At 43.2% G+C, this 13023-nt stretch overlaps 1 protein-coding gene across 2 annotated transcripts in view; it reads left to right on the forward strand.

The window, feature by feature from the left end:
- Positions 1–13023, forward strand: part of abca12 (ATP-binding cassette, sub-family A (ABC1), member 12) — a 195721-nt gene that overhangs the window by 97751 nt on the left and 84947 nt on the right. For both annotated transcript variants that reach the window (XM_061879994.1, XM_061879995.1), the window contains 4 exons: positions 334–513; positions 3963–4248; positions 8886–9000; positions 12694–13023. In XM_061879994.1, the coding sequence (XP_061735978.1) occupies positions 334–513; positions 3963–4248; positions 8886–9000; positions 12694–13023 (911 nt within the window). The remainder of the gene's footprint in view (positions 1–333; positions 514–3962; positions 4249–8885; positions 9001–12693) is intronic.

A 13023-nucleotide genomic window follows, 5' to 3' on the forward strand; every position in this document is an offset into this window, starting at 1 on the left:
AACGTTCTCACCTCACTTATCTCCAACGTTCTCACCTCACTTATCTCCAACGTTCTCACCTCACTTATCTCCAACGTTCTCACCTCACTTATCTCCAACGTTCTCACCTCACTTATCTCCAACGTCCTCACCTCACTTATCTCCAACGTCCTCACCTCACTTATCTCCAACGTCCTCACCTCACTTATCTCCAACGTTCTCACCTCACTTATCTCCAACGTCCTCACCTCACTTATCTCCAACGTCCTCACCTCACTTATCTCCAACGTCCTCACCTCACTTATCTCCAACGTTCTCAGTCTTGATGCTAACCAAACACGTTCCTCTTCCAAGCGAACATGACCTCCATGCTGGAGAAGAACAAACACATCCTGGCCCAGATCACCGTCTTGTCCACCCTCATGGTCAACATTTCGTCCTGCATCAAGTTTGACCGTTACCAAGGTTACCACTCTGAGGAGCATCTAAACACTGATGCTCAGGAACTAGCCAAGGAGCGCAGCCTCTATGGAAGTGAGTAAAAGACTAACCCTAACCCTTGAGTAAAAGATGAGATGTTTGTGAGTGATGAGTGTGTCAGTTTTAAAGGACATGTATGTATAATCAATGTTATTTCAATGTCAATTTTAAAGGACATCTACGTATGGTCAATGTTGTGTCAAAGCAGTTTTAAAGGACCGGTACGTATAATCAATGTTGTATCAAAGTCAGTTCTAAAGAAAATCTACGCATAATCAATGTTGTATCAAGATTAGTTTTTAAAGGGCATGTATGTATAATCAATTTTGTATCAAAGTCAGTTTTAAAGGACATGTACGTGTAATCAATGTTGTTTCAAAGTCAGTTTTAAAGGACACGTACGTATAATCAACGTTGTATCAAAGTCAGTTTTAAAGGACACGTACGTATAATCAACGTTGTATCAAAGTCATTTTTAAAGGACATTTATGTACAATCAATGTATCAAAGTCAGTTTTAAAGGACACATATGTATAATCAACGTTGTATCAAAGTCAGTTCTAAAGGAAATCTACGCATAATCAACGTTGTATCAAGATTAGTTTTTAAAGGACATGTATGTATAATCAACGTTGTATCAAAGTCAGTTTTAAAGGACATGTACGTGTAATCAACGTTGTATCAAAGTCAGTTTTAAAGGACATGTACGTGTAATCAACGTTGTATCAAAGTCAGTTTTAAAGGACATGTACGTGTAATCAACGTTGTATCAAAGTCAGTTTTAAAGGACACGTACGTATAATCAATGTTGTATCAAAGTCAGTTTTAAAGGACACGTACGTATAATCAACGTTGTATCAAAGTCATTTTTAAAGGACATTTATATACAATCAATGTATCAAAGTCAGTTTTAAAGGACACATATGTATAATCAACGTTGTATGAAAGTCAGTTCTAAAGGAAATCTACGCATAATCAATGTTGTATCAAGATTAGTTTTTAAAGGACATGTATGTATAATCAACGTTGTATCAAAGTCCGTTTTAAAGGACATTTATGTATGATCAACGTTGTATCAAAGTCAGTTTTAAAGGACAAGTACGTATAATCAACGTTGTATCAAAGTCAGTTTTAAAGGACACGTACGTATAATCAACGTTGTATCAAAGTCAGTTTTAAAGGACACGTACGTATAATCAACGTTGTATCGAAGTCATTTTTAAAGGACATTTATGTACGATCAATGTATCAAAGTCAGTTTTAAAGGACACATATGTATAATCAACGTTGTATCAAAGTCAGTTCTAAAGGAAATCTACGCATAATCAATGTTGTATCAAAATTTGTTTTAGAGGACATCTACGTATAATACATGTTGTGTCAAAGTCAGTTTTAAAGGACCGGTACGTATAATCAACATCGTATCAAGGTCAGTTCTAAAGAAAATCTACGCATAATCAATGTTGTATCAAGATTAGTTTTTAAAGGACATGTATGTATAATCAATGTTGTATCAAAGTCCGTTTTAAAGGACATATATGTGTAATCAACGTTGTATCAAAGTCAGTTTTAAAGGACATGTACGTGTAATCAACGTTGTATCAAAGTCAGTTTTAAAGGACACGTATGTATGTATAATCAACGTTGTATCAAAGTCAGTTTTAAAGGACACGTACGTATAATCAACGTTGTATCAAAGTCAGTTTTAAAGGACACGTACATATAATCAACGTTGTATCAAAGTCAGTTTTAAAGGACATTTATATACAATCAATGTATCAAAGTCAGTTTTAAAGGACACATATGTATAATCAACGTTGTATGAAAGTCAGTTCTAAAGGAAATCTACGCATAATCAATGTTGTATCAAGATTAGTTTTTAAAGGACATGTATGTATAATCAACGTTGTATCAAAGTCCGTTTTAAAGGACATTTATGTATGATCAACGTTGTATTAAAGTCAGTTTTAAAGGACACGTACGTATAATCAACGCTGTATCAAAGTCAGTTTTAAAGGACACATACGTATAATCAACGTTGTATCGAAGTCATTTTTAAAGGACATTTATGTACAATCAATGTATCAAAGTCCGTTTTAAAGGACACATATGTATAATCGACGTTGTATCAAAGTCAGTTCTAAAGGAAATCTACGCATAATCAATGTTGTATCAAGATTAGTTTTTAAAGGACATGTATGTATAATCAACGTTGTATCAGAGTCCGTTTTAAAGGACATTTATGTATGATCAACGTTGTATCAAAGTCAGTTTTAAAGGACACGTACGTATAATCAACGTTGTATCAAAGTCAGTTTTAAAGGACACGTACGTATAATCAACGTTGTATCGAAGTCATTTTTAAAGGACATTTATGTACAATCAATGTATCAAAGTCATTTTTAAAGGACACATATGTATAATCGACGTTGTATCAAAGTCAGTTCTAAAGGAAATCTACGCATAATCAATGTTGTATCAAGATTAGTTTTTAAAGGACATGTATGTATAATCAACGTTGTATCAGAGTCCGTTTTAAAGGACATTTATGTATGATCAACGTTGTATCAAAGTCACTTTTAAAGGACACGTACGTATAATCAACGTTGTATCAAAGTCAGTTTTAAAGGACACGTACGTATAATCAACGTTGTATCGAAGTCATTTTTAAAGGACATTTATGTACAATCAATGTATCAAAGTCCGTTTTAAAGGACACATATGTATAATCGACGTTGTATCAAAGTCAGTTCTAAAGGAAATCTACGCATAATCAATGTTGTATCAAAATTTGTTTTAGAGGACATCTACGTATAATACATGTTGTGTCAAAGTCAGTTTTAAAGGACCGGTACGTATAATCAACATTGTATCAAAGTCAGTTCTAAATAAAATCTACGCATAATCAATGTTGTATCAAGATTAGTTTTTAAAGGGCATGTATGTATAATCAATGTTGTATCAAAGTCAGTTTTAAAGGACACGTACGTGTAATCAACGTTGTTTCAAAGTCAGTTTTAAAGGACACGTATGTATGTATAATCAACGTATCAAAGTCAGTTTTAAAGGACACGTACGTATAATCAACGTTGTATCAAAGTCATTTTTAAAGGACATTTATGTACAATCAATGTATCAAAGTCATTTTTAAAGGACACATATGTATAATCAACGTTGTATCAAAGTCAGTTCTAAAGGAAATCTACGCATAATCAATGTTGTATCAAGATTAGTTTTTAAAGGACATGTATGTATAATCAATGTTGTATCAAAGTCCGTTTTAAAGGACATGTATGTATAATCAACGTTGTATCAAAGTCAGTTTTAAAGGACATGTATGTATAATCAATGTTGTATCAAAGTCAGTTTTAAAGGACATGTACGTGTAATCAACGTTGTTTCAAAGTCTAGTGCCTGCTGGGCAAGTTGTACTCCCTTGCATTAACTCTGGGACTAAGTCAGTCCTAGTGGTGACCCCACATGATGTTTCTATTGGTCCTCAGGTGTCATCTTCCAGCTGCCCAAAGGTGCAGAGTCCTTACCACCCAAAGTGGGCTACACCATCCGCATGCACATGGACAACGTGATGCGGACCGACCGTGTCCGAGACCCGTACTTTGTGAAGGACCAGCACATCTCGGCACAGAAGACCATGCGCTACAACCGGGGCTTTGTGTACCTGCAGGAGAACTTGGACCGGGCCATCATTGAAACCCAGACTGGAAGGAAGACCTCGGAGACGGCTGTGCAGCTTCAGCCTTTCCCATACCCCTGCCATCTGAAGGACGAGTGAGTCTACCACCAACTACCACCACTTACTTCCTACACCAACTTCCATCACTTAGTTCCTACACCAACTACCAACACTTACTTCCTACACCAACTTCCATCACCTTAGTTCCCACACAAACTAACAACACCTTAGTTTCTACACCAACTACCACCACTTAGTTCCTACACCAACTACCACCACTTAAATTCTACACCAACTACCACCACTTAGTTCCTACACTAACTACCACCACTTAGTTCCTACACCACCTACCACCACTTAAATTCTACACCAACTACCACCACTTAGTTCCTACACCAACTACCACCACTTAGTTTCTACACCAACTACCACCACTTAGTTCCTACACCAACTACCACCACTTAAATTCTACACCAACTACCACCACTTAGTTCCTACACCAACTACCACCACTTACTTCCTACACCAACTACCACCACCTCAGTTCCCACACAAACTACCAACACCTTAGTTCCTACACCAACTACCATCACTTACTTCCTACACCAACTACCACCACTTAGTTTCTACACCAACTACCACCACTTAGTTCCTACACCAACTACCACCACTTAAATTCTACACCAACTACCACCACTTAGTTCCTACACTAACTACCACCACTTAGTTCCTACACCAACTACCACCACTTAGTTCCTACACTAATTACCACCACTTAGTTCCTACACCAACTACCACCACTTAAATTCTACACCAACTGCCACCACTTAGTTCCTACACTAACTACCACCACTTAGTTTCTACACCAACTACCACCACTTAGTTCCTACACCAACTACCACCACTTAAATTCTACACCAACTACCACCACTTAGTTCCTACACCAACTACCACCACTTACTTCCTACACCAACTACCACCACTTACTTCCTACACCAACTACCACCACCTCAGTTCCCACACAAACTACCAACACCTTAGTTCCCACACCAACTACCATCACTTACTTCCTACACCAACGACCACCACATAGTTCCTACACCAACTTCCATCACCTTAGTTCCCACACAAACTACCAACACCTTAGTTCTTACACCAACTACCACAACTTAGTTCCTACACCAACTACCATCACCTTAGTTCCTACACCAACTACCATCATTAAGTTCCTACACCAACTACCATCACTTAGTTCCTACACAAACTACCACCACCTCAGTTCCCACACAAACTACCAACACCTTAGTTCCTACACCAACTACCATCACTTACTTTCTACACCAACGACCACCACTTAGTTCCTTCACCAACTTCCATCACGTTAGTTCCCACACAAACTACCAACACCTTAGTTCTTACACCAACTACCACCATTTAGTTCCTACACCAACTACCACCACCTTACGTCCCACACAACCTACCAACACCTTTGTTCCTACACCAACGACCACCACTTAATTCTTACACCAACTACCATCACCTTAGTTCCTACACCAACTACCATCACTTAGTTCCTACACAAACCACCAACACCTTGGTTCCTACACCAACTACCATCACTTAGTTCCTACACCAACTACCACCACTTAGTTCCTACACCAACTACCATCACTTAGTTCCTACACCAACTACCATCACTTAGTTCCTACACCAACTACCATCACTTAGTTCCTACACCAACTACCATCACTTAGTTACTACACCAACTACCATCACTTAGTTCCTATACCAACTACCATCACTTAGCGCCTACACCAACTACCATCACTTAGTTCCTACACCAACTACCATCACTTATTTCCTACACCAACTACCACCACTTAGTTCCTACACCAACTTCCACCACTTACTTCCTACACCAACTACCACCACTTACTTCCTACACCAACTACCACCACCTCAGTTCCCACACAAACTACCAACACCTTAGTTCTTACACCAACTACCACCACCTTAGTTCCTACACCAACTACCACCACTTAGTTCCTTCACCAACTACCACCATCTCAGTTCCCACACAAACTACCAACACCTTAGTTCTTACACCAACTACCACCACCTTAGTTCCTACACCAACTACCACTACTTAGTTCCTACACCAACTACCACCATCTCAGTTCCCACACAAACTACCAACACCTTAGTTCTTACACCAACTACCATCACTTAGTTCCTACACCAACTACCATCACTTAGTTCCTACACCAACTACCATCACTTAGTTCCTACACCAACTACCACCACTTAGTTCCTACACCAACTACCATCACTTAGTTCTTACACCAACTACCATCACTTAGTTCCTACACCAACTACCACCACTTAGTTCCTCCACCAACTACCACCACTTAGTTCCTCCACCAACTACCATCACTTAGTTCCTACACCAACTACCATCACTTAGTTCCTACACCAACTACCATTACTTAGTTCCTACACCAACTACCATCACTTAGTTTCTACACCAACTACCACCACTTAGTTCCAACACCAACTACCATCACTTAGTTCCTACACCAACTACCACCACTTAGTTCCTACACCAACTACCATCACTTAGTTCCTACACCAACTACCACCACTTAGTTCCTCCACCAACTACCATCACTTAGTTCCTACACCTACTTCCATCACTTAGTTCCTACACCTACTTCCATCACTTAGTTCCTACACCAACTACCATCACTTAGTTCCTACACCAACTACCATTACTTAGTTCCTACACCAACTACCACCACTTAGTTTCTACACCAACTACCACCACTTCGTTCCTACACATCTTCACAACTACATTGGTAGTCTTCAGTTTCATGGGTTTTGGGAGGGAATCTTGCCCCAAGCGGAGGACTTCAAGTACCTCAGAGTCTTGTTTATGAGTGAGGCAAGAGTGGATGGTGATATCGACATGCAGACCCTGTATCAGTCTGTCCTGGGTAAGAAGGAACTGAACCGGAAGACAAAGCTCTCAATTTAGCGCTGGATGTACCTCCTCACTGATATTTGGGTCCAGACTTAAAAAAATGTTGGACTGAAGTGAGTTTCTTCCATGGGTTGGTGACTCTCCCTTAGAGAAGATGTGTCATCCAGGAGGAGATCAGCCAGGAGAGGTAGTCTGGGCATCTGGTCAGGGTTTCCCCTGAACACCTCTCTGGGGACTATGTCTCCTGGCTGACCTGGGAACACCTCTCTGGTGACTTTGTCTCCTACCTGGTCTGGGAACACCTTTCTGAGGACTATGTCTCCTAACTGGACTGGTAACACCTCTCTGAGGACTATGTCTCCTAACTGGCCTGGGAACACCTCTCTGGTGACTTTGTCCCCTAGCTGGCCTGGGAACACCTCTCTGGGGACTTTGTCTCCTAACTGGCCTGGGAACACCTCTCTGGTGACTTTGTCTCCTACCTGGTCTGGGAACACCTTTCTGAGGACTATGTCTCCTAACTGGCCTGGGAACACCTCTCTGGGGAATATGTCTCCTAGCTGGTCTGGGAACACCTCTCTGGGGACTTTGTCTCCTAGCTGACCTGGTAAAACCTCTCTGGGGACCATGTCTCCTAAATGGTCTGGGAACACCTTTCTGAGGACTTTGTCTCTTAACTGGCCTGGGATCACATCTCTGGGGACTATGTCTCCTAGCTGGTCTGGTAACACTTCTCTGGAGACTATGTCTCCTACCTGGTCTGGGAACACCTTTCTGAGGACTATGTCTCTTAACTGGCCTGGGATCACATCTCTGGGGACTATGTCACCTAACTGGCCTGGGAACGTCTCTTTGGGGACTATGTCTCCTAGATGGCCTGGAAACACCTCTCTGGGGACTGTCTCCTAACTGGCCTGGTAATGTCTCTCTGGGGACTATGTCTCCTAGATGGCCTGGAAACACCTCTCTGGGGACTATGTCTCCTAGATGGCCTGGAAACACCTCTCTGGGGACTGTCTCCTAACTGGCCTGGTAACGTCTCTCTGGGGACTATGTCTCTTAACTGGCCTGGGAACACCTCTTTGGGGACTATGTCTCCTAGCTGGCCTGGGAACACCTCTCTGGGGACCATGTCTCCTAACTGGCCTGGTAACGTCTCTCTGGGGACTATGTCTCTTAACTGGCCTGGGAACACCTCTCTGGGGACTATGTCTCCTAGCTGGCCTGGGAACACCTCTTTGGGGACTATGTCTCCTAGCTGGCTTGGTAACAACTCTCTGGGGACTATTTCTCTTAACTTGCCTGGGAACGTCTTTCTGGGGACTATGTCTCATAACTGGCCTGGGAACGTCTCCCTCAGGACTATGTCTTCTAGCCTGCCTGGGAACAACTCTTTGGGGACTATGTCTCCTAGCTGGACTGGGAACACCTTAGGATCCTGGGAGGAACTGGCTGGGAGAGGGACGTCACAGTCAAGTACATGCACCACTCACTAAAGTCCTTCACCAGGGTGGTGTGTACATGCACCACTCACTAAAGTCCTTCACCAGGGTGGTGTGTACACGCACCACTCACTAAAGTCCTTCACCAGGGTGGTGTGTACACGCACCACTCACTAAAGTCCTTCACCAGGGTGGTGTGTACATGCACCACTCACTAAAGTCCTTCACCAGGGTGGTGTGTACATGCACCACTCACTACGCTGAAAGGTGGTCTACCTGCAACAATCGGTGTGTGTGTGTGCTCCTGCAGGTACCTGAACGCCATCTCCTTGGTCTTCCCCGTCATGCTGATGCTGGCCTGGGTTCTGTTCGTGGCAGACTTTGTGAAGAAGTTGGTTCATGAGCGAGAACTGAGGCTGCACGAGGTAAACACTCATCACTCGTCCTCCAGGATCCACTCTGATAAACAACTCCTTATTAGTAATAAATCCATGATTTCAATGTATTTATTTCCACCACTTAAGTGAAATATTCAGTTGCGTGGATTTAACCTTCAGGTTGAGTTCTCTTTTTACGGTGCGTTCAAGGACCGCTGAACAGAGTAGGACACAACACCGGCCAGAAACAGTAATACAAACAATGGATTGTAATTGTTGCGCATAGAACAAACCTACACATATATATATATATATATATATCAATGTTTATTTATATAGCCCTAAGTCACTAGTGTCTCAAAGGGCTGCACAAACCACAACGACATCCTCGGTAGAGCCCACATAAGGGCAAGGAAAAACTCACCCCAGTGGGACACCGGTGACAGTGACAATGATGACTATAACCAGCATTTCCGTTTTCTTGGCGTTGAGTTGGTCGTGGAACTGTGGACCAGCTCTATACTCTCGGCAGGGTTCTTGAGGGTGCATGGGAGTTTGCCCAACCAGTCAACATGTGCTTTGTGGACTTGGAGAAGGCATTGGACCGTGTCCCTTGGGAAGTCCTGTGGGGAGTGCTCAGAGAGTATGGGGTGTCGGACTGTCTTATTGTGGCGGTCAGCTCCCTGTACGATCAGTTCTAGAGCTTGGTCCGCATTGCCGGCAGTAAGTCGAACACATTTCCAGTGAGGGTTGGACTCCGCCAAGGCTGTCCTTTGTCACCGATTCTGTTCATTACTTTTATGGACAGAATTTCTAGGTGCAGTCAAGGCGTTGAGGGGTTCCGGTTTGGTGACCGCAGGATTAGGTCTCTGCTTTTTGCAGATGATGTGGTCCTGATGGCTTCATCTGACCGGGATCTTCAGCTCTCGCTGGATCGGTTCGCAGCCGAGTGTGAAGCGACCGGAATGAGAATCGGCACCTCCAAGTCCGAGTCCATGGTTCTCGCCCGGAGAAGGGTGGAATGCCATCTCCGGGTTGGGGAGGAGACCCTGCCCCAAGTGGAGGAGTTCAAGTACCTAGCAGTCTTGTTCACGAGTGAGGGAAGAGTGGATCGTGAGATCGACAGGCGGATCGGTGCGGCGTCTTCAGTAATGCGGACGTTGTACCGATCCGTTGTGATGAAGAAGGAGCTGAGCCGGAAGGCAAAGCTCTCAATTTACCGGTCGATCTACGTTCCCATCCTCACCTATGGTCATGAGCTTTGGGTCATGACCGAAAGGATAAGATCACGGGTACAAGCGGCCGTAATGAGTTTGGGTCTCTCCCTTAGAGATAGGGTGAGAAGCTCTGCCATCCGGGAGGAACTCAAAGTAAAGCCGCTGCTCCTTCACATCGAGAGGAGCCAGATGAGGTGGTTCGGGCATCTGGTCAGGATGCCACCCGAACGCCTCCCTAGGGAGGTGTTTAGGGCACGTCCAACCGGTAGGAGGCCACGGGGAAGACTCAGGACACGTTGGGAAGACTATGTCTCCCGGCTGGCCTGGGAACGCCTCGGGATCCCCCGGGAAGAGCTGGACGAAGTGGCTGGGGAGAGGGAAGTCTGGGTTTCCCTGCTTAGGCTGTTGCCCCCGTGACCCGACCTCGGATAAGCGGAAGATGATGGATGGATGGAGTTGCAAAAAGTTAGCGGACATCCATTGTTTAATTTCATGAAGACACGCCTCCAGCTGACTAGAGTCCGGCGTGTTGGTCAGCTTTAGGGGCGTGTAGAGTTGGGTGTCATCAGCATAACAGTGAAAGCTAACACCGTATTTGCGTATGTTGTCACCTAGCGGCAGCATGTAGATGCTGAAGAGTGCAGGGCCAAGGACCGAACCCTGGGGAACTCCACACGTTACCTTAACATAGTCTGAGGTCACATTGTTATGGGAGACACACTGCATCCTATCAGTAAGATAAGAGTTAAACCAAGACAGGGCTAAGTCTGACATACCAATTTGTGTTTTGATACGCTCTAATAAAATATTATGATCGACGGTATCGAAAGCAGCGCTAAGATCGAGGAGCAGCAACATAGATGACGCATCAGAGTCCATCGTTAGCAATAGATCATTAGTCATTTTTGCGAGGGCTGTCTCAGTCGAGTGATTTGCCCTGAAACCGGATTGAAAGGTTTCACATAGATTGTTAAACGCTAAGTGTTCATTTAGCTGCTCTGGAACAATTTTTTCCAGGATTTTTGAAATAAAGGGAAGGTGAGACACCGGTCGGTAGTTTACCATGAGGTCAGGATCGAGGTTAGGTCTTTTAAGGAAAGGATGAATAACCGCTTTTTTGAATGCTAGGGGAACAGTGCCCGAGGAAAGTGATAAGTTTATAATATTTAGCACTGATGGACCTAATAATACAAAGAGCTCCTTGATCAGTTTCCCAGGAAGTGGGTCAAGTAAACATGTTTGTTTTATTCCATTTACACGTTGTAACAACACTTCTAATGTTTTTTCATCAAAACAATAGAAACTATTTTGGATATTTGCAGTATCCGCCGTATCTACAATCGTATCAGTGTTAATAGAACTCAGTTGTAGCTGGGACGCATTGGCTTTAATCTCCTTTCTAATGACTTCAATTTTCTTATTAAAGAATTGCATAAAGTCATCTGCTGAGTGGGTGGAGCTACTTGAAGTCCCTTGTTGGGTTAGCGTACTATTGTCAGAGTTGCCACTGACAGTTTCTCTATTTTAGTTTTTTCCTCTGCATTTGTCTGTTTCCTCTGTGTTTAGTATTTCCTGTCTAGTGCTCTTATTTTGTCAGCTTCCTGTCTTGTTCCCTGAGTGGTGTGTTCCTCCTCAGCTGCGGCTGATTGGCACCTGGCCACACCTGTTGCCAATCAGCCGGCTCCTATTTGTACCTGCTTTGTCTTGTGTCAGTTGTTGGATCATTGTATTGTCTTGTCCATGTCACGTTTAGTCGCTCTTGTGATGTGTTATCGCTCCTGTCGTGTCGTACCATGTCTTTGCAGCGTAGCGGTAAGCTATCTTCAGTTGATGTTCGTAGCTTACTGTTTTTTGTTCCCTGCTTTTATTTTTCATTATACGAGTACGACTTCTGTTTGCCTGTTCGCTACCCGCTAGCTTCCACGCTAAGCTCCTGTTCGTTATTTTCTAGCTCCCAGGCTAGCTCCTTTTGTTTGATTATCCGGCTCGTGCGCGCTTTGTGTTTGTACCCTTTTGGTTTTGTTTTGGTCTTAGTATTTAATTAAATCATGTTTTTACATTCCATGCCTGCCTCCATCTCTGCATCTTGGGGTTCGTCACCAAATAACTCTGACAACTACCGTACTAAAATTTAGGATCGTTTTTTAATAAGGTGGATGAGATTTGAGTAATATTTAGCTTTAGCTAAGGTAAGCATGCGTTTATAAGTCATTAAACTATCACTCCATGCTTGATGGTGCACCTCAAGTTTAGTCGTGCGCCATTTGCGTTCCAGCTTTCTACATAATAATTTCTGAGCTCTAGTTTCTTCTGTAAACCACGGGGTAAGCCTTTTTGGAGCCTTTTTTAACTTCAGCGGTGCTATGTTATCAATGTTTTCACTCGTTAAAGTTGTTAGTGAGGTTATCAATTAAGCCCACATATTTTGGGAATATATATATATATATATATATTTGTGTGTGTATATATATACAGTTTACTGTAGATGGCGGTGTGTATAAAAGTACTTCATGTGTGTTTATAGTACATGAAGATGATGGGAGTCAACCCCCTCAGTCACTTCCTGGCCTGGTTCTTGGACTGTGCCGCCCACCTGATGGTGACCATCCTCATCCTCACACTGGTGCTGAAGTATGGCGGCATCCTGACCCACAGTGATGGCTTCCTGCTCTTCCTCTACCTGTGTGACTACGGTCTGAGCATCCTAGCCTTCAGCTTCCTGCTCAGCTCCTTCTTCAACAAGACCTACATCGCCGGTCTGAGTGCCAGCCTGGTGTACATCCTCTGCTTCTTCCCCTACATCGTGGTCATGGCTTTGGAGAGCAGCCTCACCTTATCCCAGAAGAGCATACTG

This window comes from Nerophis ophidion, linkage group LG19 (assembly GCF_033978795.1).
Source record: "Nerophis ophidion isolate RoL-2023_Sa linkage group LG19, RoL_Noph_v1.0, whole genome shotgun sequence".
Lineage (NCBI taxonomy): Eukaryota > Metazoa > Chordata > Actinopteri > Syngnathiformes > Syngnathidae > Nerophis > Nerophis ophidion.